This window comes from Mchenga conophoros, linkage group LG12 (genome assembly GCF_057382185.1).
Source record: "Mchenga conophoros isolate Kocher_MC1m ecotype Shallow Benthic linkage group LG12, M_conophoros_male_GT1.1, whole genome shotgun sequence".
In the NCBI taxonomy this organism is placed as follows: Eukaryota; Metazoa; Chordata; class Actinopteri; order Cichliformes; family Cichlidae; genus Mchenga; species Mchenga conophoros.
The window spans coordinates 7,585,960-7,603,365 of NC_140537.1; the positions used below are offsets into that span (position 1 = coordinate 7,585,960).

Consider the following 17,406-nt stretch of genomic DNA (forward strand, 5'->3'; position numbering starts at 1 on the left):
CTGAAAGCACCGCAGTTGTTTGTGTGATCACTGCTGATAAACAATGGCACACTGAACTTGTAACTCTGCCAGGCTGCAGTCCTAACTTTCAGGATTAAAATAATACAAAGTATCTGAATTCTAAAAACTTTCTCAGAATTATGCCAGATTAAGTCAAATGTGTTTGCTTCCTGGGAATTCAGCTTATAAAAGTGTATTAAATATTCACTTACCATGTCTGCCATGTTCGTGCTGTGCCTGTTGTCAGTTTGTCACAGATCTGCAGCATTTCAAGGTGTCGTAATGGAAATCTCGATCGTCTGGAAAAACATTGTGACGATACAGTGATGCCACCCTGCACCAAAGGAAACACATGTAACCAAGGTAACCTCTGACCCCACAGTTTAAGACAAGGATCTCCTACACAGCTATGAAATGATAAACTCCCATTCATTTCTCTGAACAGATTTTTTTCCCTTTGCTCTTTACTTGTCTCATTAGACATGTGACTTCAAAAATGCTTATCAACTACAGCCGGGTATGTGGCAGGTAATGTGGCATACTGCAAGCGCCTTTGTCGGGAAACCATGATGGAAGATATTCTATAATAAGGAAATAAAGAATTTAATTAGACATGCCAGGGCAAAGGCGTGTCCCATTTAGTGGAGGAGTCAGTAAATGGATGACCTCGACCTTGTGAAATCTGCTTTATGTCCATTAAACACAATCTTGCTATTTTGTTTTCAGTTTAAAGACATTTTCTGTGATAGATACAGTATTTTGTTTCCACTATATTGAAGGATAGTAAGTAAGTTTACAGTAAGTTTGGGCTGGAATTCACTTCTCATGGCATAAGGCTCATAGACTCAGAGCATTACAATATAAAGCGCTTTATATTGTAAGGTACACCCTACAATAATACAATTTAGTTACTAATTAACCTATCACTAATAACTATATGTCTTGGGACACTGGGAGGAACTCATGCAAACTCCAAACAGAAAGATGCTAGGCTGATGGTCGAATTGAACTCAGGATCTTCTTGCTGTGAGGCAACAGTGCTAACCGCTGTGCTACCGTGTGCGTTTTCCTCACTAATTAAATTGTGTACACACTACTGAGCAGAATAGGATAGAATGAACTGAGGAGAAACAGGAGCTTAGATCACAATCTGTCTCCATCTTGTGGCAAAACTGTGATCACAGAAGAAGACATGACAACAGAGCAGAAGAAAAATACAATTTATTCTCTATCAGACCGTCAAAACCATTAAATACCGTAAGTCATCAGAATAAGACCCTCAAGAGCTTTAAATTACAAGAGTTACACACAGTAGAAAAAATCCTTAAACACAGCAACAGACTCACTGAAGATGTCTTACAGAAACAAGAGTGTGGTTTATAGGCATCAAGAGATGAGACCAAAAAGGGGAAAAAAGTATTTTTTCCAACAGGGATTTTGTTACCTCATCATGAAACTTTAGGGTTGTATACAGAATCAGTTACAATTTATTTATACAGAAATTACATTCAGATTTTATTCATTCACTTCTGATTAAATAAGAAAAAAGTAACATTAATAGCCTCTACAGAAGAGGCACTTATGGAGAGGTCTGCTAAAGTCTACAAATATACACATCAGTGAGAATATGACGACTCTATACAGCTCACACCAGAAGCCCTTTGACCTCTTTGAAACTAAACTGGTATTGTAACATCCACTGTGGCTGACACGGGCCAGAGGGGGAGTGTTGTAGAGGTGGTTGACATTGCAATTCCCCTCCAAAGGCTGTGAGTTTCTGCACTGCATACCTGCAGGTGGCTAGTCAGCTGTAGGCTATCAGTTAAACTTTACGGTCCGAATAGGAGTTCGATGCAAATTTAAAACTACACCCCTTGTTTCAGTGGTGTAGTAACCGACTGCTCATTTAATGTCAACACACTTGATGGCTTTACTGTAATCTTTTCATTGCTTACTTCATAAACACCATTTAGAGAGTATTCAAAGTATATTAATTCAATAAACCGTTCTTATGTAGGTTGTCTTGACTGTAACAAAACTGGAAGCATTTTGACTGAAATACACCAATCAGCCACAACAAACTTCTGACAGGTAACGTTAATAACATTTGTTGCTGATAACGAATGGCTCCAGAACATATGGAAGAGCTCCTGGTGTTCACCTGGCCTCCTCGTACCCCAGATCCAAATCTGATTTGTCTTCAGTGGGATGAACCAAAAAAAATAAAAAGCCAAATCACAGAGGGTCAAAAGTACCCAAAATATCCACTTCTAATGTTCCACTGTCATTTTAAACAGGACACCAGCAGAGGTCCAGTTACCTGATGGGCCAGAGTGGTTTTGGAAGCTTATGTAATATCGCCCAGAAGCCAGACAGATGTCAAAATCAACTCCATAATTCATCCTCCCATTAAATATACTGTGACCTAAAACTGTTAACTCTGTGGTAATTTTCTAGTGTCAAAAAGGATCCAGATATTACCCATTTTATTACCTGACACAGTCGATCCAAATCATACTCTGCGTTATACACGCTGTCTTTTGTAAAGGTGCACCAGTGACAACATCTAAGACAAACCTAACATAAAATATGAGACTGGAATAATCCAGCTTGATTCTTTTCAACTACAAAAATTTGAGAGACTCGCTCTTTGCTGGGATGAAATAAATGCTTATGGTGAATCCGTTTAACAAAGAGGAGTAGACAGTGCTGCTATGAAACATCCTTTAAAAATACCGGTAGTGTTTTACTGCCATTGACCACTGATGTTCCACAGCGGTTTAGGATGTGTTAAAAAAAAGAAGAAAAAAAAAGAGAAGAAGAAGAAGCAGGTATTGTATGGGAAAGGCTTTCAAAAGCTTGTTCTGTCATTAAAGTCCCTTAAACCAAAGAATAAAATATTGGAATTCCTAAAAGTTCAACATAGAAACTGTGTAGTATTAACGGTTTCACCATATAGCAGTGATTTGCTCAAGCTTACATGTATGTAATATGTATGTAATATGTATGTAATATATATATATTTTATTTTTTTCCCTCGATATTGTGCAATAGGAATATGCTTATGATTTTATTCTGACTATACATTTCTTAAATTTCTGTCTGTTTAGGGCTTCTTGGTGGGAGTAACTATAGGAGCCACGGGGGAACTAGTAGGGATGACTCCTGTGGCCAGTAAGATGATAATGAGGACGATAATTAGGACTATCACAATTATGACCACAATCAACTTGACATTCTTCCACCAGTAGGAGCGAGCCACCTTGTGAGACGTCTGCTTGAAGTGCTGAGCCTACAAAAGGAAAAAGACAGGAGAATCAATAAAATTATGTAATCAGTTCTATTGATATAACTCTGTTTAGTCTTAAGTTGTTAATATTTTGCTAGAAAAATGCCAAAGAGGTACAGTGATTTATTAAATTTGTGCAAACATAAAAGGAATTTGTTTTTTCAGAGTCAACAATTGATACCACCGCTTTTATTCTTCAACACAGTCTGGAGTCTCTTAGGCAGCTTTGCTTAAGTGGTCTTCAGGAATAGTTCTTAGGCTTCTTGAAAGACATTCGAACTCTTCTTTGGATGTTTCTGCCTTTTGTCTTCTGACCGGATGATCCCGCACTGCTTCAGCGATGTTCCAGTCTGGGCTCTGTGGAGACCAATCCACGACTGATGGTGTTCGTTCTGTGTGTTTTTCTACAAATCAGATGCTTTCCAGACAATATTGCATAGTGGATCTAAAGCCAACAGTAATCTTCTGTGTTCATATTTCCATCAGCATCAATGACTGAAATGCAGGGCCAAACATTGACAGAGCCTTCATTGTTTTTTTTTTTACAGATGTGTGCAGACACTCACTGTTGTACCTCTGTCCTGTCCTCCTCTGTAAAAGCTGATGAGCACTTAAACCAAAACATTTGAATTCATCACTTCATAAGAGCTATTGCCACTGATTTTCAGTGCAGCTCTGGTGCAATGTGGCATGCCTCAGCTTTTAATTCCCATTTCCCTTCCTTAAAAAAGGCTACTTGGCATCCACCCAGCCACTGAGACCATTTCTGATGAGGCTTAAGGGAAGAAGATGGATCAGCTAAACATAAGATAAGAACATAAACTAAGATGTCAAATCGTTGTATAGATGTATAGTTACAAGGAAAACATTTCTCTTTTTTTCTCCTCACCACAATAATAATAATAATAATAATAATAATAATAATAATAATAATAATAATTTTTCCTAATGTGTCCCTTATACTCCTCATTAGATGTCACAGTAACCATGTCCGTCTTTTACACATCTATGGCCTTAACATTAAGCCTGATTAGGAAATGAATGCTATTACTGTGTTTGAGATCTTGTTTTTCCATGAATGAAAATGGAAGGTGAGTGTGGTCAAATACAACTGTTTAAGCTCTAAGAAGTCTTTTCCTGCTGCAACCACAACCTCAAGAGTACAAACGGATAACAAAACAGACAAAAGAGTAATTAGCTTTACTGCTAGGGGACACTATAGTTGACCTCATTTGGTTTTATTTACATTTTACACAGTTGACTTTGTAAAATCCTTAAAGTTGAATAAGGGCATGAAAAAGGCCACACTTCACCTGTTCTGTTCTGTTATGTGGAGAACCTGACACCGCCCGAAGTGACTTGTTATTCTTGTTTAACTGAACAGTATCACTAAGATCACAGCTTACCAAGCTTTATTTACGAGTGTGCATGTATGGGAGTATTGTCCACATCTCAGCCTGCTTTTACACACAGCCAAGTGAAAGTTAAAACTCTCGTGATCACACTGACCCCTGCTTGCAGATCCTCTGTCTTGTCCATTAAGTCATCCAGCCTTTCTCCTCGTGCCAGGATCCGGTCCACATTCTGAGTCATGATGCTTTTCACGCCATCCACCTGATCCTTTAGAGCCTGCACCTTGTCCTTAGGCTCTGGCATTTCTTCTATCCCTCCACGCTCCTGGTGTAGAGAAGGGTCATTAAAGAAGAGTTAGCTGCAATCCATTTGCAGAACACACACACACACACACACACACACACACACACACACACACACACACACACACACACACACACACACACACACACACAGAATAAAAAAGAGGAAAATGATCTCTGACCCCTCTCGCCACAGGGAGGAATTATTCCACTGTTATGTTTAATGACTTGCCTCAGGACAGCAAATGAGGCAAGGAGATAAAGCGATTTAACTATTACTCTAAGAAATAAATCACATGAAATAGCAGGCAGAGCCCAAAGTTTAATTCAAAAACTGACTTATAAAATATTACATGTTAGAGTTCAATTCCATTTTAGTGTTATTTGTGATTCATTTCAGTTTTCAAGATTAAAAATTTTGCTTTAAAAAAAAAGGAATCATTATGCGATAAATCTAACAGCCAAGAGTAAATATTGATGTCCATGCATGCACAGCATGTCCAGGCACCATCTGAAACAGATACAGTTCATACACTTCAATATTCATTCTGTTAACTAAGGTGTCATTTACTGATGTTAAGAACTGCCTCCTTTAGATATTTCCTCTGACCAGTCAAATAGATATTAGCAGTCTTGTTCTACTTCCATCACTAACCATGGTAAGGAAGATGCCAAACTCTGGGTTCATGTCCACATTGTCTCCATCTGTGAAGACAAAATTTTTGCGACGTTCCTTCTTGCAGGTGAGAACTATCGCGATCTGCTGGGCTGCCACAGAAAGAACTGGGAGGTCGATGCGGTTGAACTCGTCAAAACAGCCCCACGAACCAGACTGAGCCAGACCTGGTAAATCACATAAACACAGAGCTATGGTCCGTCCGCTGCAAACAAATAAGATATCTGACATTACATATTGTGTGATTGTTGTTTTTTTTTATCTGTATTGTTATGATTTATTAGCAAAAAAAAAACCCCACAGGCCTATAACCTGATAACTCAAACCCTTAAACTTCTTTCTGGGTATATATTTATTGTCATGGTCCTGGGTCGGTGACCCAGTGTTTTGAGTTTTGTTGTGTTTTTGATCTTTGAGTCCATCATGGTTATCACTGTTAGTGTTTTGGTTTCTGTCTCAGTATTTCTAGCTCTCTAGTTTGTTGCTCTGTGATTTCTAGTTCTTGTTCCCGTGTCCCTATGTTCAGTGTCAAGTCTGTGTCTCTGTGCCTGTTGTGCTTCCAGTGTGTCTGGTTTTGCTTCACCTTGTCTCGTTAGCTCTGATTTCTCCCCGAGCTGTGTTTCCCTCCTGTCTCCCGTTCCTTGATTGCTCCAGTCCTATGTTTTCCTTGCTCTGTGTCATGTCGTACCCTCACCATGCTGTCTGTTTTTTCCCCTCCGAATTCCTGAGGAAATTCTAGTTCCCAGTCCTGGTTTGTTTTCCTAGTTTGTGCTTCTTAGTTTTTAGACTCAAGTGTCCAGTTTAGTTTCGAGTTTTCTAGTTTGGGGTTTTGGTTTGTTTTTTGTGAAGTTTAATCTTTATGTAAAGCCTCCCAGCAATAAACGCTGCCTCTTTAAGTTGATTCTGTCTCATGAGTTCTGCAATTGGTACGTACTTCCTGCTTGCCACACAGTCTATCATGACACTTATAGCATGACTTTACTTAGTGATTCTCACCTTTAAATATTCTCCCCAAGCCTCTGAAGTCCATCTGGTCAGAGCAGTTGAAGACCACAACGTACTTTCCCAAACAGCGACCCATGTCTTTTATGGTCTCGGTCTTTCCTGATAACAAAAGGCAACATTTTCACAGCCTAAACTGAAATGCAACCATTTGTATGCTGATAGAAAACCTGACAACAAATGATCTCATAATAGAAACTATCAAAGCTAACTCTGTAATGAAGCCGTTCCCGACTGAGATAGCTGTGTTGTTTGATTCTTCATTTAAATGACCTGAGTTGTATAGAGTCTAGAAGGGTAAATTATCTATATTTAAAATGGTTAAATTCAATTACTTTAACACTTGGCAAACCTTGGAACAGCTTTTTAACATGTCTGTCCCATTCCGAAATCATAAGTTTTGCATACCAGTTCTAGGTTTTCATTCCTATAAAATGTTGCATTTTCTTTTTGATTCAATGTAATTTCCAAAAAATAGATAGATACTGTGTGACTAATTTTCATACCTGTTCCAGCTGGACCAGCAGGTGCTCCACCCATACTCATACCAAGAGCTTGGGCTAAAGTGATGTAACACCTGTCCAATTGTAGACACACAAACATAATAACAATCTAATTTCATAAATCATGAATCATTTCATAAATTCATAAGCTAATAATATCCATACTCAAAATGACCACAAATGAACGTGATCTCATTCTCCACAAGGTTCAAGGATTAAGCTTTAGAACCCTGCCCCTGAAGCTGATGGGGATTCAGTGATTTGCTCAAGGACACATCAGCAATCAGGATGACTGACAACAGGACCTAGCCCTCTGGTCACTGGTCTCCATCTTCATTACAATGACTGACCTCGGGGTAAAAATCATGGTAAAGCTGGGATACTGACATATTTTCTCTCCTTCAGCAGATACAGATTAATTCTGACCACTCCGTAACCAGATTTACTTTTTTCATCCCAACATCTTTTTTGCCACAATTTAGGACCACTTGCACCTTTCCCTTTTTTAACGTGATGTGGTGGCAGCGAGGAGGTAGGACAATGATAGCAAGCAAAACAAAGAAGAAAGACAGCATGAGAAAATGATGGAAAAGCAGAGCTGTCTTGGCGCCTCTAGCCATAAGGCCAGCATGCCACTTTTTTGGAGAGCTGCTGTCTGATGTTAGATGGTAACTCCCTCCCTAGTGCTGTCCTCTCACATCTCCTCCTTGTCTCTCCTCATCTTTTTTTCCCTCCTTGTCTCTTCTCATATTTTACCCTCTGTGTCTGTTACTAAGACACTTCTTGTTGTTGGACTGCTGTCTCCCTCACTCTGTCTGATCCTCTTTCCTTTTCTTTCTGTCATTCATATCGCCTGTTAGTTACAGATGTGATGATCGCTGTGTAAGACTGCTTCATCCTGCTTCATCCTGCTTTCTAATTTCTCATCCTCACAGTCCCCGAGTTGTCTTTTTTTCTTTGCTTTACAAATCCAGTCATTAGTCAACCACAGAAAGTTTAATCCATTTCATGAAACTTGACATTACAACGAACAATCACGGTCAAGTTTTCAGCATAAATCTAGAGTGGGTTCCTAAAATAACTGATGCATGATGCAGCATGCATTTCTGACTTAGTTACAAAGGCAGGGTCACGTTTTCTGTACAGTCACTCCAAGGTTACACTGTCTTTGTTTAAACTGCAAAAAAGAAAAGTTATACTGCTGTTTTTTTCCTTTATTTTCTTATTAGTGTGTGTGCATATGACTTTTGCCATTATGATACATTTTACTGACGTATGTCTGCTTTACCTGTCCGTCAAAGGTGTAATGACAAGCCTTTCGGTACACCCCAAGAATTCATTCTGGTAGACAAAGCCCACATCTGTAATGTTGATGATCATCTTGTCTGAGTCCTCATTGAAGTAGAAACGGCACTGCTTCAGCCATTCAAAGTCACTGGAGCTTTTGACATGCAACCGGCACTAGGTGGAGAAAGGGTAGCGATAAGAGACAGGGAAAGAGGGAAAGAGAGGGCAGAAGGAGACAAGGGGATGGAAACAGAAGTGAAGGGAGAAGGGAGATGGCATGTGAAGAATAAGAAATTGAAGGGCACCACTCAGAAGATTATTTGAAAAGAGAGATGAAAGCCAGATAAAAGAGGGGAAGAAAGGTGGAAGGGCGGGATGTGTGAGGAGGGATTTCGGTGACAGGAGGGTAACATTAAAAGGGTGGAAAGAGAAGAGAAGCAAGAAAGTGGAGGATGAACGAAGAGGTCATGAAGTGAAATGGGAAGAAAGGAAGGTAAAGGATAGGGGAGAGTGAAAAGGAGGGAAGAGAAAAGTCCAGCAAGTTAAAATGATGCAAATGGGAAAAAGTACAAAATGAATTAGAATAGTAATGAATAGAAGAGATAAAAAGCAGAATATGTGTGAGAAAAAATACAGTGGGGGTAGAAAAGTAGCAGTGTGATATATTATTGGAGAGGAAATAAGGTGAGGCAAAAATGTGTTTAGAAACAAACAGGACAAAGGAACATGAGCAGGACAAATTAATGGTATGAGCTAAATAAATACAAATGATTTTAGAAAGAACTGAAAAAACACATCCAAATAAAGTTTCTTCAAACTGCTTCTATTAACCTTGGGGTTCAGCAACATGCTTATTCTGCCTTAAGTGGAGATTCAAACACAGTCGTGACTTTAAATATTACTTGACTGCCATTAAAACCCCTCTGACTACTTTCGACAGAATTTACTCGCTGCAGTAAACAACATTTTGTATTCTGACATGGCAGCCCTTGGGAGTCTGAATATCAAACACAGTTTACAGAGTGGTTGCTATTTTGAGCCGGAGATTCTAATCTTGAACAGAAATTGCAAAGCGTTCATGTGCACAGTTCAGCGTCAGTCTAACTGATCCCAGCTCGGATGTCTCTGGCCTCTTTTCACCGAATGATCAACATACTCACCAGTTCATCAAATATGTCCCTCTGGTGGACATGAATAGTGATGAGGGTCTCATACTTGGTCCTCTCCACAGCCTCCAAGTCTCTTGTGGTCATGTCAATCAGGGTGTTAAGGAGATCCAGGAAGAACTGGTTGGTTTTGGACATGATGCGACGATCGTATCGGGCATTGGTCAGAGCTTCTTCTGAGTCCCTTGTCCAAATCATCTGAATACCCAGTAACCCCACCTACATTAATGTGCAAAAAACAAAACACATCAAAATGGTCAAATGTACCGATGACCTTAGAAATCTAACTATTGTTTTGATGAAGGAATACTATAGCAGTTTAGTACCACACCCCAAGATTTACAGAGAAAATAACAGCCCCAATTCCCAAAAGTTGGGATGCTGAGTACAATATAAATAAAAACAGAACGCAATGATTTGCAAATCTCAATAACCCATATTTTAGTCACAACAGAACATAGAAACAATAACAAATACTTATAGAAAACACACCCTTTTAAGAAAAAAAAAATACTTGTTCACTTTTAACAACAGTCAGTAAACATCTGGGAACTGGGGAGACCAGCAACTGTACGTGGGTAAGGAATATTGCCCAGTTCTATTCTGACACAGGATGTTTCCAGGTGGTGAACAGTCTGGACTGATGTAAGGCAGTTAAAAACCCAGAGTATCCTTCTACAAAGTATGCGATTTAGCTGAAATATGCAGGTTGTTCCCTGAAAAAGACAGGGACATGACTGGATTGGAGCATATTTTGCTCTAAAACATTTAGATACTTTTCAGCAATGGTGGTATCTATCCAGATGTGGAAGCTGCCAGTTTCATAGGCACTAATGCACCCCCATACCATGAGAGAGAGCAGAAAAAGACAGATTGCGTGAGGATGTGGTCTCCATGTTGTATAAAAAGTTTTCCACATTGGCTCAGTCAGTGTTAAATGACCTCTGGTCCAGAGAATATAACGGTGATTCTGGATCATGTTCACACATGGCTTTTTCTTTGCAGCATAGAGCTTTAGCCTGTACAGCAAACTGTGCTCCCACACATTGATTTTCTGGAGGTGTTCCTGAGCCCATGCAGTGATTTCCATGACAGAATCAGGTCTGTTTGTAATGCAGTGCTGCCTGAGGGTCTGAAGCTCGCAGGCATCCAATATTGATTTTCAGCCTTGCACACAGAGATTTCTCCAGATACTTGAAATCTTTTGATATCACGTAACGTAGATGACGGGAAATTCATATTTGCAATTTTACACTAAAGAACATCATTCTGTAATTGTTCTACAATTTTAGTTTTTTGCAGATTAGTGAAACTCAGCCCAATTCTTTCATCTAACATGCTCTATTTATATCCACTCATATTACTGAGCTGTTGCCAGATATCCTAATTAGTTGCAAAATGTTCCAGCTGTTTTTTTTACTACCACTAATTTATCCAGACTCTTGTTGGCTGTCGTTGTAGTCATTAAATTCAAAATGAGCCAATATTTTATCTCAAAATAGTTTTCTCAGTTTTAAACATTTGCTAGATTTATTATATGGGTTTATAAGACTTGCGAATCATTGCATCCTATTTTAACTTACATTTTGGAGCATCCCAACTTTCTTTAGAATTTATTTTGGAGTTTATTACAATGTTCATAGTAGATTGCCTCTTTAGGCTACACAGGTTTCTGTTTTTGAGCAGCGCCGTCCTTGCTCCACAAGGATAGCCAGTTGTGGTCGAATCAATGTTTTAAAACGTTTGCGGATTAGTTCCTGGATTTGGACAATGACTTACTTGAGATGGGAAGGAGTTGAGGAAGTCAATTAGCTGGAAGCCAGAGTCCTGGATAGCCAGAGCAGCTTGTCTGATCACAAGGTGCAAAGACCTCTGGGATTCTTTCAGCAGAGCATTGAGCCACACCTCCACGTTCCCTTCAGCTGTGACGGGACGATCCAGCTCCACAGTCTCTCCCTTGCGTGATGACACGGCCAGAATGCGGTCATATATCTGTGAAAGGCAACACTGATTAGATCGATTATTATAACTACAATGATGAAGTTATTTTTCTTATAAAAAGTATATTTTTCAAATTCTACATTACTCTGATTAGTTCATTCAATTTGACATTACAGCAGCTATTATATTTTATTACTTTCATGTTACAATCACATATTTTTCAGAAGGTTAAGTGTTTAAGATAAACAACAAAAAAAGAACATAATCCACCTTTTCATGAAACTGGACACACTTGATATTGTCAAAGACATTGAGAAGGTGGGCCTGGATGGTGTGGGAGTCAGAGGCCTGGCCCAGGATCTCCAGCAGGGCAGGATCAGAGACAAAGAAGAAACGAGGAAACAGCAGACGCTTCTTCTCCAGATAACTGTTTGACCACATAATTTTAAAAAAATCAATACAAAGTATCATCTGACAGACAATACAATAAACCAGATAGTTAACTGTACAGCATAAAAAAGGAAATCAGTCACTTCACTTACCCTCACTACTGATTATCGTTTAAAATCTTCTACCTTTCTTTTGGTGGTTAAGTTCATTAGAACCTAAAAATAAGGGCCATGGTGGTGTTTTAAGTTTTTTCTACTCACCCTGTTAGAGACTTCTGACAGATCTCCAGCTGTTCGAGGAGATGTGGAAGCAGCTGTCCCATGGTCTCATCCCCCACGCATGACTGTACCACATTGGGCATTTCATGGGCTCGCATCATGATCTTCACCCATGACTTATCAATGTTAGAGAAACGCTTTGCTTCCTAAAAAGATTGAGTTAGTCAATTATCTCATGATCACTGTTTGACTGTTTTATTATTTTATTTTGTATTTGGTTATTTCTTTTAAATGCTTGGACGCTGTTTGGCGCTGATTTTAGAATTAAGCTCGTAAAACAATCTTACAAAGGCAACATTTCACTATTATTTCTTCTTCTTTTAAATGTCAAAACACTGTGGCCTGAAAACATTGCCTGGACCAGTGATTTATTTTGCTCAAGAGACTGAAATATAATTTTTGAAAATGAAAATAAAAGAAACTCAACGCCTGGCACATTAATGCACTACTGCACCTAAACACCCAGAATATTGTCCAGAAATCTGATAATGATGTAAAGATAGAATTTTTTTATGTAAATTGTGTAACTGCAAATGAGTAATTTCAGTTCAGTTCACTTGTTTGCCTTTTAAACTGAAATTGCCTTTTAAACTGCATTTGGAGTCCATGTTTAAGCCTGATAACCAATATGAATCACATCCTGAAATGTTGTTCACCTTAGGCAACTGTTTGGCGATATCTCCACCCACAAACACAGCCTCCAGATAGATCCACAGGTTCTGGACAGTCATCCAGTGCTCGATAATATCAGTGGTGTTGGAGAGATTCTGAACCCACTTCTGAATCTGGGCTTTAAATGGGGTGTTGTACCTGAAAAAGAAGGTAAATCTTCACGTTCGCCTTACTTAGGGACGCACACCTGTGTGTGGCTCGTCTAATGTCTAGATTTCCCACAGCTGTGGAAGAAGATCATCACTACCGACACTAATGATAATGACACTCAACACTGCCGTACCGGTTGCTCATAAGGGATCCCAAGATCATTAGGCTATCCTCCATGCTGGCAATGATCTCTGATGTGCTGTCTCCTCTCAGCAGCAACTCCCCACGGGTCTTAAAACTGGCAAATGTAAAAGTCTTGTTGTCCCACTCAGCGATCACTTGCTTCAGCTTTTGTTCAATATCACGCTCTTTCACAGCACTGATGCAGATATCCTGCACAAGAATCCCGCCCCCCAAATGTTTTTAAATGTTAGCAATAAAAATGCTGATGGCAAACAGATGCATATGCACTGAAAAAACAGGATTGGTGTTTGCACTGAACAGGACCACCTATCAGTTAATTCAATATATTACTCTTTAAACTTTTTAAATGTTTTCATTTCCTCCAAACAATTTTCCAAACTTGTATTTTATTTGGAATTTATTATATCAAATAAAAAAGAAAACACATTGAATTAGCAGCTAATGATTCGTTTGTACCTCAATCTCTTCTTTATACTTGAGTAGAGGAGCCTCCATTATGTTACGCAGCTTGAATGTATCAGTTTCCACCTCAAAGGTATGGCCAGTCACCTGGATACAAAACAGGACAAATTACAGCTATTATCATTATCATTAGGTTCTGGTGATGACTTGATTTCAGTCAATAACATTCAGTTGCAGTGCTACACCAGTGGCCATGTTTCACTAACCTCCGTTATCCTCTTCCAGTGCCGGGCCATCATTGCTTTGTTAGTCATGAGTTCCAGCAGGGGGCAGCACTCACTGAATTCATCAATCGTTTTCTTCAGATCCTGAAAGGCCTGCCACTCTTTCAGAGCACGAGGCAGTTTTCGACACCTGGTAGTTCACAGGACGTGACAGTCAAACTCATATTTATTGTCTTCTTTCTAAACTACACTTTAGCTTTGCTGAAGTCAAGTAAAGTTGACATGAACTAGATTAGATGTATAGTTGACATTTTGTTTGTTAAAGGAAAAGTATTACAACACACTTCAAGTTTGGTATTAACGCTACAAGAGTCATTGGATTGGACAACTTGTTGAGTATCCTTCCTTACTAGCACAGAGCAAAAGTTCATGCATCAGTGTCTGTTCATAGCTTCACTCAACCAAATCAACACCTCCACAACAGATAGCTGACATTTCTGCCAGAGGAAACAAATATCCTCTCTTCTTCAGCTCTGACTATAGCTCTATATTTTCCTTCTGACTGCTTCTAATGTTTATCTAGATTTTCATTGTCAAGTAATCCCTTCCAGCTATATTAAAACTTGTTCTTAATTTCTTTAGGTAAAATAAACTAGCCTGTAGCCTATTAGCCTCTTTCCCCTTCAGTGTCCATTTGACACATGCTGGACAAATGTGACCACATAAAGGGCAAAGATTAGCTTTGCATTGTGAGACTGAAATATTAATGCAGTGTTGATGAAGAACAGGAAGCTTTGTTTCTGCCACTGGAAAAAAAAACAACTTTTTTTGTTGTTATGTAAAACTTTTGGGTTAGTATTTCGAAATTATAACATCTCGAAACAAGTTTCCATATTGTAGCAAGTGAGAGGAAGCAGTTTCTTTAATGCCTGAAAATAAGAGTGATGTTTATGGATGGACTAATGAAAATCATTTAATTTAATTCTGCTTTTTTTTTTTTCTCTTTGTGATGTCACCAATTCCTGCAGTAATGAGAGGGCTTGATTACACAGTATGAGAAGGTTATTTTCTCACATAGTCAGTTTTGTTTGTTTCCAGTTCAGCTTCTTTCCTGAAAACGTCTCCTTCTTCATTAACATATTTTAAGCTCATGTTACTACATCTACAGTTAAAAGAGTTCAACAGTTGCTTGAATAAAAAACAAACAAATAAATTGCCAAACCTCGTCTGAAAGTCGAGCAGCTCATTATTAATCTTCTCGATGCAGATGTCAGCCCAGAGGATATCATAGTAGCCATTAACTGTATCGATGACATTGTTGTAAAGGCCGTACAACTTCTGCAGCAGAGCCAGTTGCTTCCTAATCTCCAATAGCTGAGGATGCTGGGTAACAGGAAGTCCAAAGAGCTCTTCGCCTCCCGTGTAAGTGATGTACTTCCTGAACAGGTTGTCAAATCGATTCTGAAGAGGAGAAGAGCTACGATTAGGTACAGCTTACGCTCTGATGGACTTTAAAACATTACACATTTGAGGTAAAACATTTGCAATTATCTGAGTATAATTTATACAGAATAAAAAATCTGTCTTTTGCTAACCATGAAATAGAAACTGTAACAGTATAATAATAGTAATAATAATAATAAAAATATAATAGCTCTTTTAACATCAGTTTCAAGTAACTACTTTTCTGAGGCATCAGGTCAATGCAGGATCTAAATATTTACTAACTGACAGAGAGACAAAATAATTAATCACTAACCAACCTGGAACATGATCAGCCGGTCACTGGCATCTTGGGGTGCAAGTCCCACAACCATGGGACCATCCTTAAACAGAGAGGGAAAAGTGTCATTTTAGTAGCTATTATTAAAACTAACCTTAACTGTAATTAACTGAGCATTTATTTGTTGAATTAAAATAAAAAGTTTAATTGAAACAGAGCAAACAGCCATAGATACTTTACCTTTTCATAATCTTGATAAAAGTGTTGGCAGTCTTCCAGAAAGGTCTCCACATTGCTGACCAGTTCTTCTCTGAAGTTTGGCTGCAAGGCGACCAGCTCGTTCTGCACCTCTGTGCTCCGGGACAAGAGCTTTTCCCAAGTGTAGCGCAGAGTATCCACTTTTTCAGCCTCCTCTTTAGCCACTGACAGTTCATACTTATGGAGCATGGCATAGGACTCCTGTGAGGAAAAATAAGATACTAAGTCTTCCACCTGACAAAAACTAGAATGTGCAAATGTGTAATTATTTCTTTCTGAGCTTCTTGTACAGACTCATAAAGTCAAACAGCTAAAAATGTCTCTTTCCCACTGTGTGTATTTGTGTGTATAAAAAGAGCTTCGATAAATATGTGATGCTGTGGTTTACCTCTATGGGCCCAACTTGAAAATCAATAGATATCTGGTGCTCTCTGATCTCCTTCAGTGCGGCCATGGCAATACGAATATCATCCAGGTCTTTGATCTGTCGATTCAGTTTCTTTCCTGCTTCATCTACAAAAGCAAAAATGTGCTCCATCTCTGAGCGACATTTCCTGTTACAGTAAAGTCCGTAGTCCACCATCCAATTCTTGATTTCAGCAGAGAGGGACATCTTTAAGGGTGCTGGCAGGAAGTAATATGAGCATGCAGAGAGCATCATTTAACTTGCTGAAAATCTCAAAAATCTCATTCATGCCGGTTTTAAATTTGTAACTTAATAAGACCTGTGAATAGCGCCAAGGCTCCTACAGCAATATACTCTGGTTCAGAGTTTACTTCCAGCTCTAGATCTCGATAGAAAAGAATCTGGCTCTCAAACTCCGATAACAAGGGACTCCCCTCGATAAATCTGTTCAAAACACAAACAAAAATAGCACTAGTGCGATGTCAGATAAGCAGATTTATATAGAAACCATACATTTCAACGTACTTCCTCATGGTCTCTTCACGGTCTTTCCTCCAGATGTGATGGTAACGGCTAAAGTGATGTAGAGCGGTCACCACTTCCTGCACATTAATATCAACAGGAGAATATGAAATGAAGTGCACTTATAGAAAAATAAAAGACATTTATATTCATTAAATATACAGAAATATAGATGAAAATATCTGTTGTAAATGTGGGATAAAGAAATATAAAAAGTGTATGGCATGATTTAATAAAAGACAGCTAAGTTTGGATTAGTTTCATATAAAAAATAGCTTAATTAAGTGCCATGTACCTTTTTACTGGAGGTGATAGAGGTGCTAAGTACAGAGATTAGCTTGGCTATTTCCTTGTTCTCAGACACACTCTTGTAGTAATTTCTGGCTTGGAACGGGATGGCCTGGATCATAGAAGCTGACATGTCTGAGGTACTGCCATCTGAAAATGACAGAATTTCACAGAAAACACATTGAGCAGAAATGATGGACATTATTCTTCCAAATATTAACTTCTGGGCTTTTAAAATAATTATATGTTACAGGTCTTTTTACAAGAGAACATGTTAATAATGGAATTACTTCCATTTAGTTTTTCTCTCTCTGTATATATAATTTCTAAAAGTAAAATGTGCTTTTCATAGTGGAAATTGATTATCCCTGCCGCTTTCTAATTAAATATGTATTTAATTTGCATTAAATATGAAATTCTTGAATATTTT

General features: G+C 38.7%; 2 protein-coding genes across 2 annotated transcripts; both read right to left on the reverse strand.

Annotated features, from left to right (window-relative positions):
• Positions 1-1,203: 1,203 nt before the first annotated feature.
• Positions 1,204-12,994, reverse strand: LOC146562074 (dynein axonemal heavy chain 5-like). The gene is made up of 11 exons (XM_085293538.1): positions 12,844-12,994; positions 12,170-12,333; positions 11,790-11,946; positions 11,358-11,570; positions 9,573-9,797; positions 8,414-8,586; positions 7,129-7,199; positions 6,617-6,724; positions 5,600-5,787; positions 4,799-4,966; positions 1,204-3,292 (listed from the first exon to the last, which is right to left on the reverse strand). Exons 1-11 carry the CDS (start codon positions 12,916-12,918, stop codon positions 3,107-3,109), a joined length of 1,728 nt encoding a protein of 575 aa, XP_085149664.1. The 5' UTR covers positions 12,919-12,994; the 3' UTR covers positions 1,204-3,106.
• Positions 12,995-14,791: 1,797 nt separating this feature from the next.
• LOC146562075 (dynein axonemal heavy chain 5-like) lies at positions 14,792-17,109 on the reverse strand. Its single transcript, XM_085295030.1, has 8 exons — positions 16,984-17,109; positions 16,692-16,768; positions 16,486-16,610; positions 16,092-16,384; positions 15,743-15,961; positions 15,543-15,605; positions 15,002-15,240; positions 14,792-14,801 (listed from the first exon to the last, which is right to left on the reverse strand). Exons 1-8 carry the CDS (start codon positions 17,107-17,109, stop codon positions 14,792-14,794), a joined length of 1,152 nt encoding a protein of 383 aa, XP_085151156.1.
• Between the last annotated feature and the right edge of the window lie 297 nt (positions 17,110-17,406).

Bases quoted from the DNA above. Each gene is read 5' to 3' on its own strand.
- LOC146562074 (XM_085293538.1), bottom strand. From the start codon at position 12,918: ATGACTGTCCAGAACCTGTGGATCTATCTGGAGGCTGTGTTTGTGGGT. The intron at 11,947-12,169 runs GTGAGTAGAAAA...GTGGTCAAACAG, and splicing joins TGTCAGAAGTCTCTAACAGG to TTATCTGGAGAAGAAGCGTC. The intron at 4,967-5,599 runs GTTAGTGATGGA...TCTCTACACCAG, and splicing joins TTGGCATCTTCCTTACCATG to GAGCGTGGAGGGATAGAAGA.
- LOC146562075 (XM_085295030.1), bottom strand. From the start codon at position 17,109: ATGTCAGCTTCTATGATCCAGGCCATCCCGTTCCAAGCCAGAAATTAC. The intron at 16,611-16,691 runs GTACGTTGAAAT...TGTTTTGAACAG, and splicing joins CGTGAAGAGACCATGAGGAA to ATTTATCGAGGGGAGTCCCT. The intron at 15,606-15,742 runs GTAAAGTATCTA...TCTCTGTTTAAG, and splicing joins TTTATCAAGATTATGAAAAG to GATGGTCCCATGGTTGTGGG.